Source organism: Diadema antillarum, unplaced genomic scaffold (genome assembly GCF_040938485.1).
Source record: "Diadema antillarum isolate AM-2024a unplaced genomic scaffold, OU_Dant_1.0 scf00000069, whole genome shotgun sequence".
NCBI classification, from domain to species: Eukaryota; Metazoa; Echinodermata; class Echinoidea; order Diadematoida; family Diadematidae; genus Diadema; species Diadema antillarum.
The window spans coordinates 3,163,502-3,176,525 of record NW_027270958.1 but is presented as its reverse complement, the minus strand read 5'-3'; the positions used below and the strand labels follow the sequence as shown (position 1 = coordinate 3,176,525).

The window sequence follows — 13,024 nt, the reverse complement described above, 5'->3', positions numbered from 1 at the left end:
TTCTTGGGTCTCTGCAACTTTGAATACTGGCAATAATTCAGAAATAATGATGTGCAAATAAACTGAAATATATTATCATGATTCACCCAGCATTCCAATAGTAACCAATCACAATGGTGATTTCCCAGTTATCTATTCAAATGAACCTTTCTTTAATATGAAAGGCATGCTCAACATAAATGTAGATATCAAATGTGAAAAGCCAATAGGTCATTCCCTTTGGAAGGAGACAGGTACTTTGTGTGCTTAGCTAGACACTCAATAGGATAGACAGTATTACACAGTTCATAATGATCTTGAATTACTGAGTTCACCAATTGGCATCATTTTCCCATTCAGACTGCGTGGTGAACTATATGTGCTTAATGAAATAAAGCTCACATCGGTTAAAGTTATGACCTCTTTAAGCAACTTTTCAACTATCTTACAGCAAACTTCAGAACAAACATTTCACATTGTGATATCAACTCCAGAAGAAGAGAATGACTATTTGGCATGAAAGTTGAAATAGAATACTGGATACATGAATAGCAAGTTTGATATGGGACACAAATCCACACATTAAACATCAACATTAGAAGAGACTACCATTCCTGTAGACAACGATGGCTAAAGTGTGATTGCAAGTCAATTATTTTGCTGTCATAATGATAAATGTCAAACATCAAACAAGGGAAACAGATTACAATTGGGTCTAGCTTGCAAAGAGATTCTAAGATGACAATGGCAGGGACATCTTATGTAAGAAATGTTAAGTCCATCCTCAAAAATATTAAAGCTATAGAATATGCAGGGGTTTTGTCTTTAGTAGCATGGCAGTCAACCGCTAAGCCACATATAGAATATTCCACTTAAGTAGCAGATATTTTCTTCTTGACATTTAGATTGTGTATCGACATGACAAAATGTGCATGTTCACAATCATCAAGTACTTTTGAATCTTCCCTGTACATTGTACTCTGATGTACACCTGCATACACAAACTGGGGTCAAAGGTCAATTGTTATATCTTGTAGACAACCCCGTCTGAGGTGGACAAATCACTTGCTAAACTGAGGGGCCGAATTTTGGCAGCTTGTTACAGCTGGACACCTTAGCATGAAAAATCACAGTGAAATTTACGATACATTTCCCCAAAATTTGTAGAGCTGGAATCCCGATGCTTTGAGTGTGCCAAACGCTCTGATTCCAAATCTCCCTCTGACAACTTTGACTTTCTTCGTTCGCATGATGACCCCGTTAGAAGGATTATCTGACTTGGGTAATCCCTCTGAGGGTGAGCCTAACTAAGAGTCTTTCTACGAGTGGCTAAGGAGGGATGCTATCTGCGACACGCCCTTCTCCTTGTCATCCGTCTCTGTTCGTCTCTTTCTCGCTGCTTGGCGTCAAACCACGGCAACTCAAACTCACTGCAGTGCAAAAATCAGGATACAATTGTACATCAATAAAATGATCTGGCTTAATACCACATTAAAATAATCAGATTATGAATGTCAAAAACATATGACAAACACTTCACTGATTAACTTTGATGTTAAAAAGATTTATAACATTGAATCAAGTCTCAAGCCAACTTTCAAAATGACTGAAGTACAAACACTTTGAAACTTGAAAACAGTTACCTGAGAGCAAGCTAACAGAAAAATGCAAAAGGAACACCAAAATTTGCTGTCATACACACACTATAGCTCAATAAAATGACAGAAAAAAAAAATATATATATATACAGTTGAACCTCTCTTATCCGGCCTCCCTTTATCCGGATCTCTCTATTATACGGACGCAATCTCGCCGTGATTTTTTTTTAAATAATTACGGGAGGAAAGGGGGATTCCCAACTCCTTGAGAACTCCTACACAAACACACATGAATTACATATACTTGATACATTTCTTAATAATTATTTAGATAAATCTTCCCAAGAATTTATAAAAGAAAATGATTTCATTCTTGCAAACACGAACCTCTATTTTGGGGTCTGTTACTGAGTGTAACAATGAAAAGGTTGCAGTATACACATTACTACATGTGGTACTACAATGGGCTACATCAGTACATGTGTATGTATATGTACATGTATAAAGCATTGAGTCTCCCGTATCCGGCCAAATCCCTTATCCGGATGAGCCCCGGTCCCGACTTGTCCGGATACGAGAGGTTCAACTGTATATAATAAATATAAACCACTGTACAAGAAACAAAAATTCATGCAGTTTTGTTTGTGTGCTGGGCAAACTTATGGAACTTAGTTACTCATAATATCGGGGATAAATTTACTCTTTGCACAATCTCATAATGATGTATCTCCATAAATATTTGCTTTTGATCCAAACTTTCAAATATTCAGCACTTACAGTACACCATCACTTTCATCACTGCAAAATGTCAAAGTATCAAAAATGTACATAGAACCGGCAGAAGCATTTGGTTGAATAAAAGCAAATACAACTGTCTGAGCACAACAGTAAGTGTTGTGAAAAAGGGACTTTCATACATCGTAAGTTATTGGTACAGTATTTACATTCTAAATTGATGAAGACATTAACCCCCCCCCAAAAAAAAAAACAAAAAAAACCAAACCAAAAAAAAAAGCAAAAAAAAAAAGTTTTACAAATTCTTTCAACAAAACAAAACAACATTCAAAGATATTTCAACCTATCATTTGTTTTCTTTCAGTTCTGCAGATATTGCTCTGTGCTAATACTCACCTTGGTTTGACAGATGGTATTTGGACTCCAAACGTGATGACAGGAATGGTTTCACACATCTCAATGTACTCCGCTGTAAGTGTCAAATAAAAGTAATTTCACATTTCAGTCAATGTTTAAAAAAAAATGTCACAGACATCCTTTGTAATCCAAGAATCCACTTCTCTATATCAGACTTAAATTAGTCACATCTAACAGCAATCCCAATAATGGGACTAGCAATTAGCATCTGAATTGTGTACCAAAATGGTGAAATATCTTCGGGGCATTGTTAATGAACAGCAGCTCTTGGATGGATACTGAGGGGTTTCATACACACAAATTTGTACATGTAATGGCTATGGGATCGAGTCCGCATAAAAAGATGATCACATTACCAAACATAACATTGACAAAAAAAAATTATCCAAGAGTAGCACTGCACCAACTATTTTCATTCAAAGGAACACTGATTAATGAATCTTCAGATCCATTTGACTCATAGGCAGGAAAGAGGGAGCATACTGTGACCTTTACAAGACACTGGTGGATATCTTTCGACAAAACAATAACAATATAGCCATTTATTCACATTGCATAGATACTACAATATTAAAGGGCGTGTACAGTTCTGGTCGAGGTGAAGATTTAGCTTTTAACGTTTTGCAAGATATTCAGAAACCACTGTATAAGATGTCAGAGAGCATGCAGTTCCAAGGGGTATCAAAAGTTTATTTGATGAAAATCGGTTTTGAAATGGCTGAGATATCCAAAAACAATGTGAAGCAAAGAGATCCTAATAAAGTTGTGGCATGTCGCCTTTTATTATCAGCACTTTTTTGGATATCTCAGCCATTTGAAAACCAATTTTCATCAAGTAAACGTTGAATCCTTCTTAAAATTACATGCTCTTTCATATTCTATAAGAGGCTTTTCATTATCTCACTTAGGAATGTTCAAAACATGAATCCCCACCTCAACCAGTACTGTACAGTCCCTTTAATACACTCTACTACGAATTACAAAGTAGTAGTCATGACATAAATAATTGAAAGCGTGGTAACATTTTTAAGAAGATGAGTATTTAACCTGGTCTTTTCAAACTCATTAACTGTAGCTGCTTGCATCACAAACGGAGGGAGATTATTCCAAAATTTGGGAGCAGCATGTCACATGAATGCCCTGTCACCTAGGGTAGTTTTGGATTTCCCTGAAGGATATTTCAACAGTGTTTGATACACGGCTCCCTACTGACAATGAAGTTATTAAATATCAGTAGACAAGTTTTGATCAAGAGATGAGGACAATCTCTACAAGGAGGTTTTTACCTCATGGAGGGAGTTACCACTCCATAGAACTTAGAGTGCATGACATACTGTTATCACAGCACATAACAATAACATAAGGGTTCGTTTGTTGTGTTCTTGTTTTTTCTTTACTAGAATAGTGCATTCCTCTCCTGATAAAGTTTGATCAAAGTGCTTCCATGCTGGTTTATCTAGATTCATTTTTTTTCTTTTTTTTTCTTTTTTTTTTTGGGGGGGGGGTAAATTTTAGAAACCTAACTATTTCTTATTTCACACAAGTATAGAAATCACTTTTAAAATATCATGTACTGTAAAACGAGGAATTTTCGCGTGCACTTTAATTTCGCGAATTTCGCGAGCGCCAAAATTCATGAAATTAAAATGCACGCGAAAGCTTTTGTCTACACTACAAGCATTGAATGCCAGTAGCAATTCGCGAAAATTTCATGCCACGAAAAAGGCTGTCGGCTCCAATTCGCGAAAATTTCATGCCGCGAATATATCATGTTTTACAGTAATAGCAAGTCCTGTATGTTTTCTATCTTTTAGTCACTAACAGCCTGAATAAAACGTTGATATATGACAATTGCCTGTTCTCAGTGAACATGGACAGGAGGCGGGTCATTATTACTATAATTCAAACAAGTCTATGTGTCCACCCACCATCGTTATCATCTGGGTAGAAGGTGGTGAGTATGTGTTCCCACTGGGCGTACTCCCGTTGCTTCTGCTTGTTGACGAGTCTCTCATGCTCTCTCAGCTCCCGTATCCGTTGGATGTCCCATCTCTTCCTCTTCCTCTCATCCTGCTCCAGCCTGCAGTGCCGTCGCTCGAAGGACGCATCGTCACACTCCTGGAGATGGAAGAAGAGTTCGGGAAGGGAGCTGGCATCATCATTTACAAATTCATGACAAATATTTGTCACTCAAACATCTATACCAGTTACAACCTCCGCCAAGGGAGGAGGTTATGTTTTTATTACCGTTGGTTTGCTTGTTTGTCTATGTGCAAAATAACTCAAAAAGTTGGGGACGGATTTGGATGAAACTTTCAGGAAAAGTTGAGAATGACACAAGGAACGGATGATTAAATTTTGGTAGTGATCCATGACTTTTTATGGATTTTATGAATGATTTTCGATATCTTGGAAGACAGGGTCAATGACCTTGGGAGTTCAAGCTGCGTATTTCTAATGTTTTCATACGCGCACTAAAGTATGTGCTCTAGTTTCTGCTAGTTTCCGCGCAGCTGGAAGTTGATGACATAACAAAAGGCTTCTATATTGGGAAATCGGGCGACTTCCAGCACGCATACATATGGGTGAAAATGACTGATCTCTCTGGAAGAACAAGATAAGATCAGCAATGGAAATGAGCTTCTTGGCGGAGGTCTGCGCTCTCAGAGTGCTCCTCTAGTTTGTTTCATGACAATGAAAGATTCCTGAGCTGTTCTGAAACATTCCTATGAGTAGAAATAAGAAGTATTCTGATGATCCTCTAGTCAATCCTTTGCTACCTTAATTCTCACAAAGAGTCAACAAGTTAAAAACATTTCTTGGGAGAAATTCATTTCTTTACACAATGTAGAAAAGTGGGCACTCATTTTGGTCTACTTTTTTTTGTGTTTTTGAACTGGGTGATCACATAGACCGGTATAGATATAACATAATTCTAAGGTACATGTAGGCCTTACCTCTGACCCATCGGAGCAGCTTCCTGTTTGGTTGGTGACCACACGCCAAGAAGGGACTGAAAGGAGAATGCAATTTTATTTAAACCATTATAAACTAGTCCTGAGTATTCTCAAGCAGATTTCCATGGGAAATGCATGTCATCGCAAAATCAGCTCATCCTCAACAGGTTTAAAATGCAGAGACTCCAAATCTCCCGTTTTGGACGGGAGATCTCCCGCCGAAAACCCACTTTTGCAAAATCTCCAGTTCTCCCGTTTGAGATTTAATTTCTCCCACCCTGGCTCTTTGTCTCCCGTTGGAAAGGATTTCTTACTATTTCTATCGTATGTTGAAACTAGAAATGTCGCTAAGGCGACTGCTATGCCTCCGCCATAATGCATGATTCTCCTAGTAGGTCTATAGTACAACTGTACATGTGGACAATGCATAATTACATTTTCACAATATTGGCAAAATATTGAAATTACATGTTTGTCACAAATGTGTTGAATGTTCACCTTCCTTTACCTAGGTTTAATTAGATGAATAGGAGAGCATGTATTTGGGGATTCAAGGACTTTAACTTGACTTTGACCCATTCATAAGTGTATGAATACTGTAATTTTCAAGGTATGGAGAAAAAGTGTAATTTCTGTATTGAAAAGTACACTGTTACCATTTTCTTTTGGCCTTTGACCCTAAAATTCATAGGATAATCACTGTCAGGCAGAACATGCATAAATATGTAGTAAGTTTCAAGATAACTTGAGCCACTTCTGAGATATGGAGGAAAAAGTTAGTTCAGCACTTTCCCTTGATCTTTGACCTTTTGACCTTTGAGGCAACCCCCCCCCCCAAAAAAAAAAAAGAGAAAAAGAAACTTTCCAGATAATCTAGGTTATACATGCATACACCAAGTGTAAAAAAAAAAAAATTGCTGGCATTACATAAATATGAGGGAAATAGTAACAATTTGAAGTGTTGCACTTGACCTTTGACCCCTGACCTTTGACCCTATGAACCCTAGATTCTCTAGATAATAACTGCCAGTCAGTACATGTTTATATACTATGTTCCATGAAGATACCTTGAACAATTTCCAAGGTACGGAGAAAAAAAGCGAAGTTTTGATATTCTAACTTGACCTTTTGACCTTTGACCTTTGAACTCATGACCTAAAACTTTCACCAGAGAATCTTAATTGGGTAATACATGTATACACTAAGTTTCAAGAAAATATCTTCAGGCATTGCATAGATATGGAGGAAATAGTGAAATTTTACGTATTTGACCTTGACCTGTTGACCTTTGACCTTGACCATGTGCACCCAAAAGTTGATAGGCACAACTTCACTCCCTAATACACATACATGCCAAGTTTCATTAGGATACCTTAAAAGGTTTTGATAGTTACCCTGTCCACAAAATTTATTATGGACGGACGGAAGGACGGACGGACGGACGGACGGAAGGACGGACGGACGGACGGACGGACGGACAACTCGAAAACATAATGCCTCCGGCACCACTTCGTGGCGGAGGCATAAAAATAAGCCTTAGATAGCACCAGAGAGCATCTAGAACCCTGGGAATTTCGCGCTTTGCACACATCAAGTTGGAGTCTCCCGTTTGCTAGGGGTTTCAGGCGGGAGAATCTCCAGATCAGAAGGTGCTTGGGGTTGGAGTCTCTGAAAATGTCCATGTCATCAGACCTCAAACAGATTTAGGTGTGATATCCCAATGAATACAATACACATGAAACATTAAAAAAAACTCTTGGTGTGACAAAGAGCCTCTCCTTCTTGTCACTTTTGATACTCATATTATTAATTTTCTTGAGATGACATTGGGAGGTTAATGACCTCTAATGATGTCAGTGCAATTTAAGGTCACACAACTAAAATGTTTAACAACCTCTTATATAACAAACATATTAAAAAGATAATGACAAATTAATTTATGGGTGAACATCTTCATGTTTTACTTCCTTTGAAAATTTCATAACAATTAAAAATCAAATATTGCTGAGGTTAATCAAAACTCCACACTGCCATTTCTGGATTAACACAGTCTGAAAATTGAACATTGAAAGTTGGTGATTTGTGTTTTTCACAGGCTGTCAGTCAGTCTGTCAGTCAATGTAAATTTGATAATGTATAACACTATATTGTATGCTAATTAGCATACATCTAAATACCATATCGATCCAACTCATGTCAGGGATTCAACCAATTTTGTTTTATGCCTGGTATGGACTGTTTTCCAGGGATGGCATGCCTACTGCAGGGGTCCAACCTACACAGGCTTCACACTGACCACTTAGCTGCTACCATAACAAATATAACTTCAAGGGTCCTTGATTATATATTATACTATGGGGACTTGCATACACATGTACTTTCCTGCATAAACTCCCCAAGATCATGCAACACTGTGAGCTCAATACACAAAAGTATGGGCAATGCCTGTGGTATCGAAAGATGGTGGCATGGTGGCTTCAAAGCAATTGGCCAATGAGAATATCCATACTATACAAATGTATTTCCAACACAGATCAGTGGTTGCAACAGAAAAATTGTGATCAGCCAAGAGAGGGCGCCCTTCGCATACTCACCCATGACCACAGTATCTTCATCAGGGAAGTCTGGGTCAGGTTGGTGGACCCGGAGATCACTCAGACACGGATACATCACATCTGTGCGATGGTATTTTTCTTCCTCTTTGGACTCCTTGGACTCTTTGCTGTCTTGTCGATTCGCTCCTTTCTTTTCGTCTTTCTTGGACAACTTCTCAGACCTCCGCTGCCGTTTATTGAGTTCAACACTGTTGGTCTGTGAGGTGCCACTGGAACTGAGAATGTCCTTGTTTTCTCTCAGCCCTGAAGTACTTTTTGCTGGAGTCTCCTTCGTTGCTGAACGACTGGGACTGTTTACCAACGAGTCTTGATCGGATCTACGCTTTCTGGAAAAAAATGTTATCAATATCAACAGAACATACAATATACAGTAAATAGCTTCACACAGTTAGATTTGACAGTCATGAAGTAGTGACAACGAACAGCTCTGAAATAAAGATTTACTGTGAGAGTAACCATGCCACAAACAGTGTCTAGGTAGCCATCAGATCTTGATTTTGGTAGCCATCTTGATTTTAAGTTTAGATTTGCTACTAATAGTAAAACCACTTGTTGACACCTTTACATACACTTGTAAAACTGTGTGCAGGGTTGAAAGAGACCATGATGGAGCGGAACATCAAGTGAAGTTATTTTCCCTTTTATCATAAGCATGATTTAAAAAGCATACATGATAACACAATCTTAGATTTTAAAAAAATACATACATAGAACTCGATTAAAAAAAAATGCAATATATCCAATCCATACTTCTTCCAATTTTCCAATAGTATATTAGCATAGCTCATTGTACATTTCCCTCCTTTGCTTTTTTTTTTTGTTGTTTTTTTGGCAATTTTGGACTGAAGTCAGCTGCAAAGCCAGGTGCTTCCACATTGACTGCCAGTTTTGTCAAAGTATTGATGGAAATATTTCAGAAGCTGCTGATGTATCTATTCCTACCTTTTCTGGAGCGGGGAGTCAATTGGTTTCCTCTGCCGGACAGACCCACGTTGGTTTGTGCTGTTCTGCTCACTCTTCTCAGCAAGGTGTGTCCTCCGATTCATTCGTTCCAGACGACATTTTAGCTGAAAAGAAAAAGAAGTAGATATAAATAGATATGATATCATATAATTGAATGGTGTGTTGTTAAATCTTATTAATATCAACTGGGGCATAAATGTATAATGACACATGTAGCAACTTGATTTTCCAACTGAACTGTACTTCAGTACATACGGAAAAGTACAGTATGAGGGCCTGAGGATGCTTGTATTTCAAACGTGTAGTTGTAGCACAAAACTGAGGCACTGAAAAAACAACTAACCATTAACAGTGAGCAAGTGGAGGAAAAGATGGGGTCAAAGGGGGTCTGAGTTTTTAGTCTAGCAGAATTTTTGTCACAAGTAAAAAGACCTCAGACTTGGTGAACTCTCGACAGAAATGCAAACGTTGATTGTGAACAGTAATGCAGTATTATCAGGGCTGAAAAAAACATACTACAACTGTATTCCATTGTACATTACATGTATACAGCGTATGTCTTTATTTATTTCTCTCTTTTTTTGGGGGGGGGGGGGGGAACGAGCAGTACATGTATGTTCTTTTTTTTTACCTTGTATGGAGTTGTTGTTGCAGTAGGCTTGCATAGTAATACAATTTGTACAAAAATGAATTTCCATGAAGCCTGTGTTTTTGGCAAAAAAAAAATAGCATATGATATCACATAAATGTTATATACAATTGTGTACTGCAAAAAGAAACAATTAATTGGCATCACTGCACTAAGAATCTTAAGCAAACTACACACAACCACAAATCCTACACATACAATGTAATGCTCAGAATGACAAAAACATTGTTCAAAACAATACACTATGCACTTCCTTCTGTGCTAAGTTATATCAGAATCTGTGGAGTATTGACATGCACGGTACTGATAATTCAATTGTACCTGTTTGTATGTATAGTACGTTGTATTATGTGTACCTTAGTTACAAGATGTACTGTACATTTGCAAGTTTGTATCAGGTGAAAATGTCATGATGCTCAACTACAATGTAGCATGGTCCATGCAGGTTCAGCAAAGTATTAAATACAGTAGATGAGTGTTCAGTCATTGATCAGAAGTATGGAACTATTATCTGATCACATTCACTTGATCACATGTAATGAAAGATTCAAATATCCCCGCAAACATACAATAGAGAAGGTAGAACAGGACAGCTGCAGTACATGACGTGTTGTGAATTTTCTAAAATTGCAAAGAAAATCCTGGCACATAAGTCTATCATCCTGATACTGTAGACTTCTAGCCAGCGCCCTGAATGAAATTGTTCCTCTAAATCGATACAGACCCTAGAGGGCAGCACAATAGTTCCATCCACAGCATCATGTGGTGAAAATTATTATTATCATGCATGCTGTGCCATGCCCAGAAGGTACAACTCAGTGCAGTGAACCTGTAAAATGCTATATCTTTGCGATGGAAAAAAAGGCAACATCTCTTGCTTGAAATGGGGAAAGCAATAGGGTCAAGTCAACACAGGAATGGCATGAAAACCCTAAACATTTCTGTTCATTCATTTTCAGTGCAACTACATACTACAATTTGTAGTCTCACATTGCATATCTGTTTCTCATGGGATGAAATGATAATATTGGTAGGCTTCTGCGACATGGACATTGGGATACACTGTAATTGAGTAAACAAACCAGGCCAGGGCCAGACCCCCTTAGCTTGGTTGTGAAAGGTTATTGGAAGAGACTACCTCCCTCCCTGATGACTGGACATTCACACGCATACACATTCCTCATGATCATTGAACTCATTTTTCATTAAATTTGCTGCGTTTGCTCTCAATTCAAAAGTTCATGACCATAGTAGACTCTCAATCTCAGGTGTGCAAGACACGAGTCGAGGGCAAGCGGTCGAGGTCGCAGTCACATACCCATGATACCCATGTCTTCTTTCATTCTAAAAATAAAATGGCATTTCTTCATATCATACTTTTAGTGAGTAGGATAAGGCCGGTATTGAGAGTCATTACAATACTTAGATCGCCAGTTGGCTTCAACATTTGTCACTATTGTATATTAGGGTTTCTTGATCACTTTTACACGTTTAGCTTGTGTCAGTTGTGGTTGGCTGACAATCACACCTGAAAACAGGACTCAGGAGTGTTCCATACCACAATAAAACTTCAAGGTGAAAGTAAAATGCAGGAAAGCGTGAAATGTGTATGTCAGGTTACTGAAAACGATGTGTTTCATCATACAGTACCGTTGAGTACTGTTTCATGTTTCATTACGTCATTAGATTACAATGCTTTCTCAGGGGGAAAGAGTGTTTGCAATTCGCAATGGTAACAGTAACACTACTAAACAGCCAGCAGCTCACCGTCTCATTTTCAGCACGTAGTCTCTGCACTTCTCTTTCACTGTTCTGAATTTGTCGCTGTTGCTGTTCTATAACATCAAGATGAAGCATAGACAGAACTTTCAGATGTGATATTTCTCCGTTCACTTTATTCAGGGATCCGATGTTTTCAGGAACGACGCATCTTCCATCGCCTTCAATGAGCATTTCCTTTGTGTGGTCCGATTGTGCGACGTTTGAAACGTCGCTCATGGCCGTAGCATTCATAACAACAGACGGGTCACTGTCGGGCGCGTTGTTTAGCAGCGTATCTCTTCCACGCTGCGGCTGCTCCATTTTGTTAGCCAACGAGACAGGCTCTAATGGCGGACCGTCGTTGTTTTTCACGTACAATTTACGAGTTGCAAAGGATTTCCCGTTGAGCTTCGAACGCTGCTGTAATCCAATGATATCAGACTTCATGTTCCCCGGAGCCATTGGGGAGAGAGCGGCTGCAAAGTCAAGAAACACGTTGCGAATGTACGACGACATTTGAACAAAATTTCAGCACTCCATTCGCAAACACGCAGTCCATCGTTAATATATAACTAGTCGTCGTTACAGGCGTTACTTTAAAAAAAAATGTACCCAGGCTCTCAACACGGAATACGCATGATTTGCTTCATTCATACCCTATCAACACAGCTCGATCTTTGGTTATATACTGTAGTACTAAAGACACCGTGAAGAATTACCACTAGTTTTGTGTATCAACCTCAGCGAAAATGAATTAGTAGAAATAGTAAATGGTGAAATGGATCACATTCAGTTAAAACTAGCTATATTATGGTTTGCACAATCAAAACACAAATTGCATCCTCTAGAAACACCACACAGTACGACAAACCCTCATCCAGTTGCTGAACATAAATCTTAAATCATCTAGGTTTCCATATATAGGATGAGAAACAAGTAGCTTAACAGTTGGAAAGGAACTATATTCATTCATTATGTTCCATAGCAATCCCCCAGCCTCTCTCTCTCTCTCTTTATCGACTTTAATAAAGGTTGCGTCTTGCCGATAGCAATGGTGCCGATTTTTTAACCTTCAAACACATTTGATTTCTTCTTTTTTTTTTCTGTTGGCAAGTGTTGAAGTTGCGAGGGTATCATGTGTGTCAATGTGACAGGGATAGGGTATTTATAGGGTAGAGAAAAAGATAGCCCCCCCCCCCCCCCCCCCCCCTCAAGAGCCCGGTCAAACGAAATGCAAAGTTGTACAGCTGACATACAGGGATGGATGAGCCCTATATAGCCTAATTAAATTATAAGATGTAGAAAAATTGATCGAAGAATGATGGTATAGGCCTACCAAATGAAGAACCC

At 38.5% G+C, this 13,024-nt stretch overlaps 1 protein-coding gene across 1 annotated transcript; it reads right to left on the bottom strand.

The window, feature by feature from the left end:
- Window positions 1–1,290: 1,290 nt before the first annotated feature.
- LOC139716759 (male-specific lethal 1-like 1) lies at window positions 1,291–12,206 on the bottom strand. Its single transcript, XM_071628293.1, has 7 exons — window positions 11,681–12,206; window positions 9,244–9,368; window positions 8,281–8,627; window positions 5,687–5,742; window positions 4,658–4,847; window positions 2,709–2,781; window positions 1,291–1,409 (listed from the first exon to the last, which is right to left on the bottom strand). Exons 1-7 carry the CDS (start codon window positions 12,188–12,190, stop codon window positions 1,322–1,324), a joined length of 1,389 nt encoding a protein of 462 aa, XP_071484394.1. The 5' UTR covers window positions 12,191–12,206; the 3' UTR covers window positions 1,291–1,321.
- Window positions 12,207–13,024: the final 818 nt, after the last annotated feature.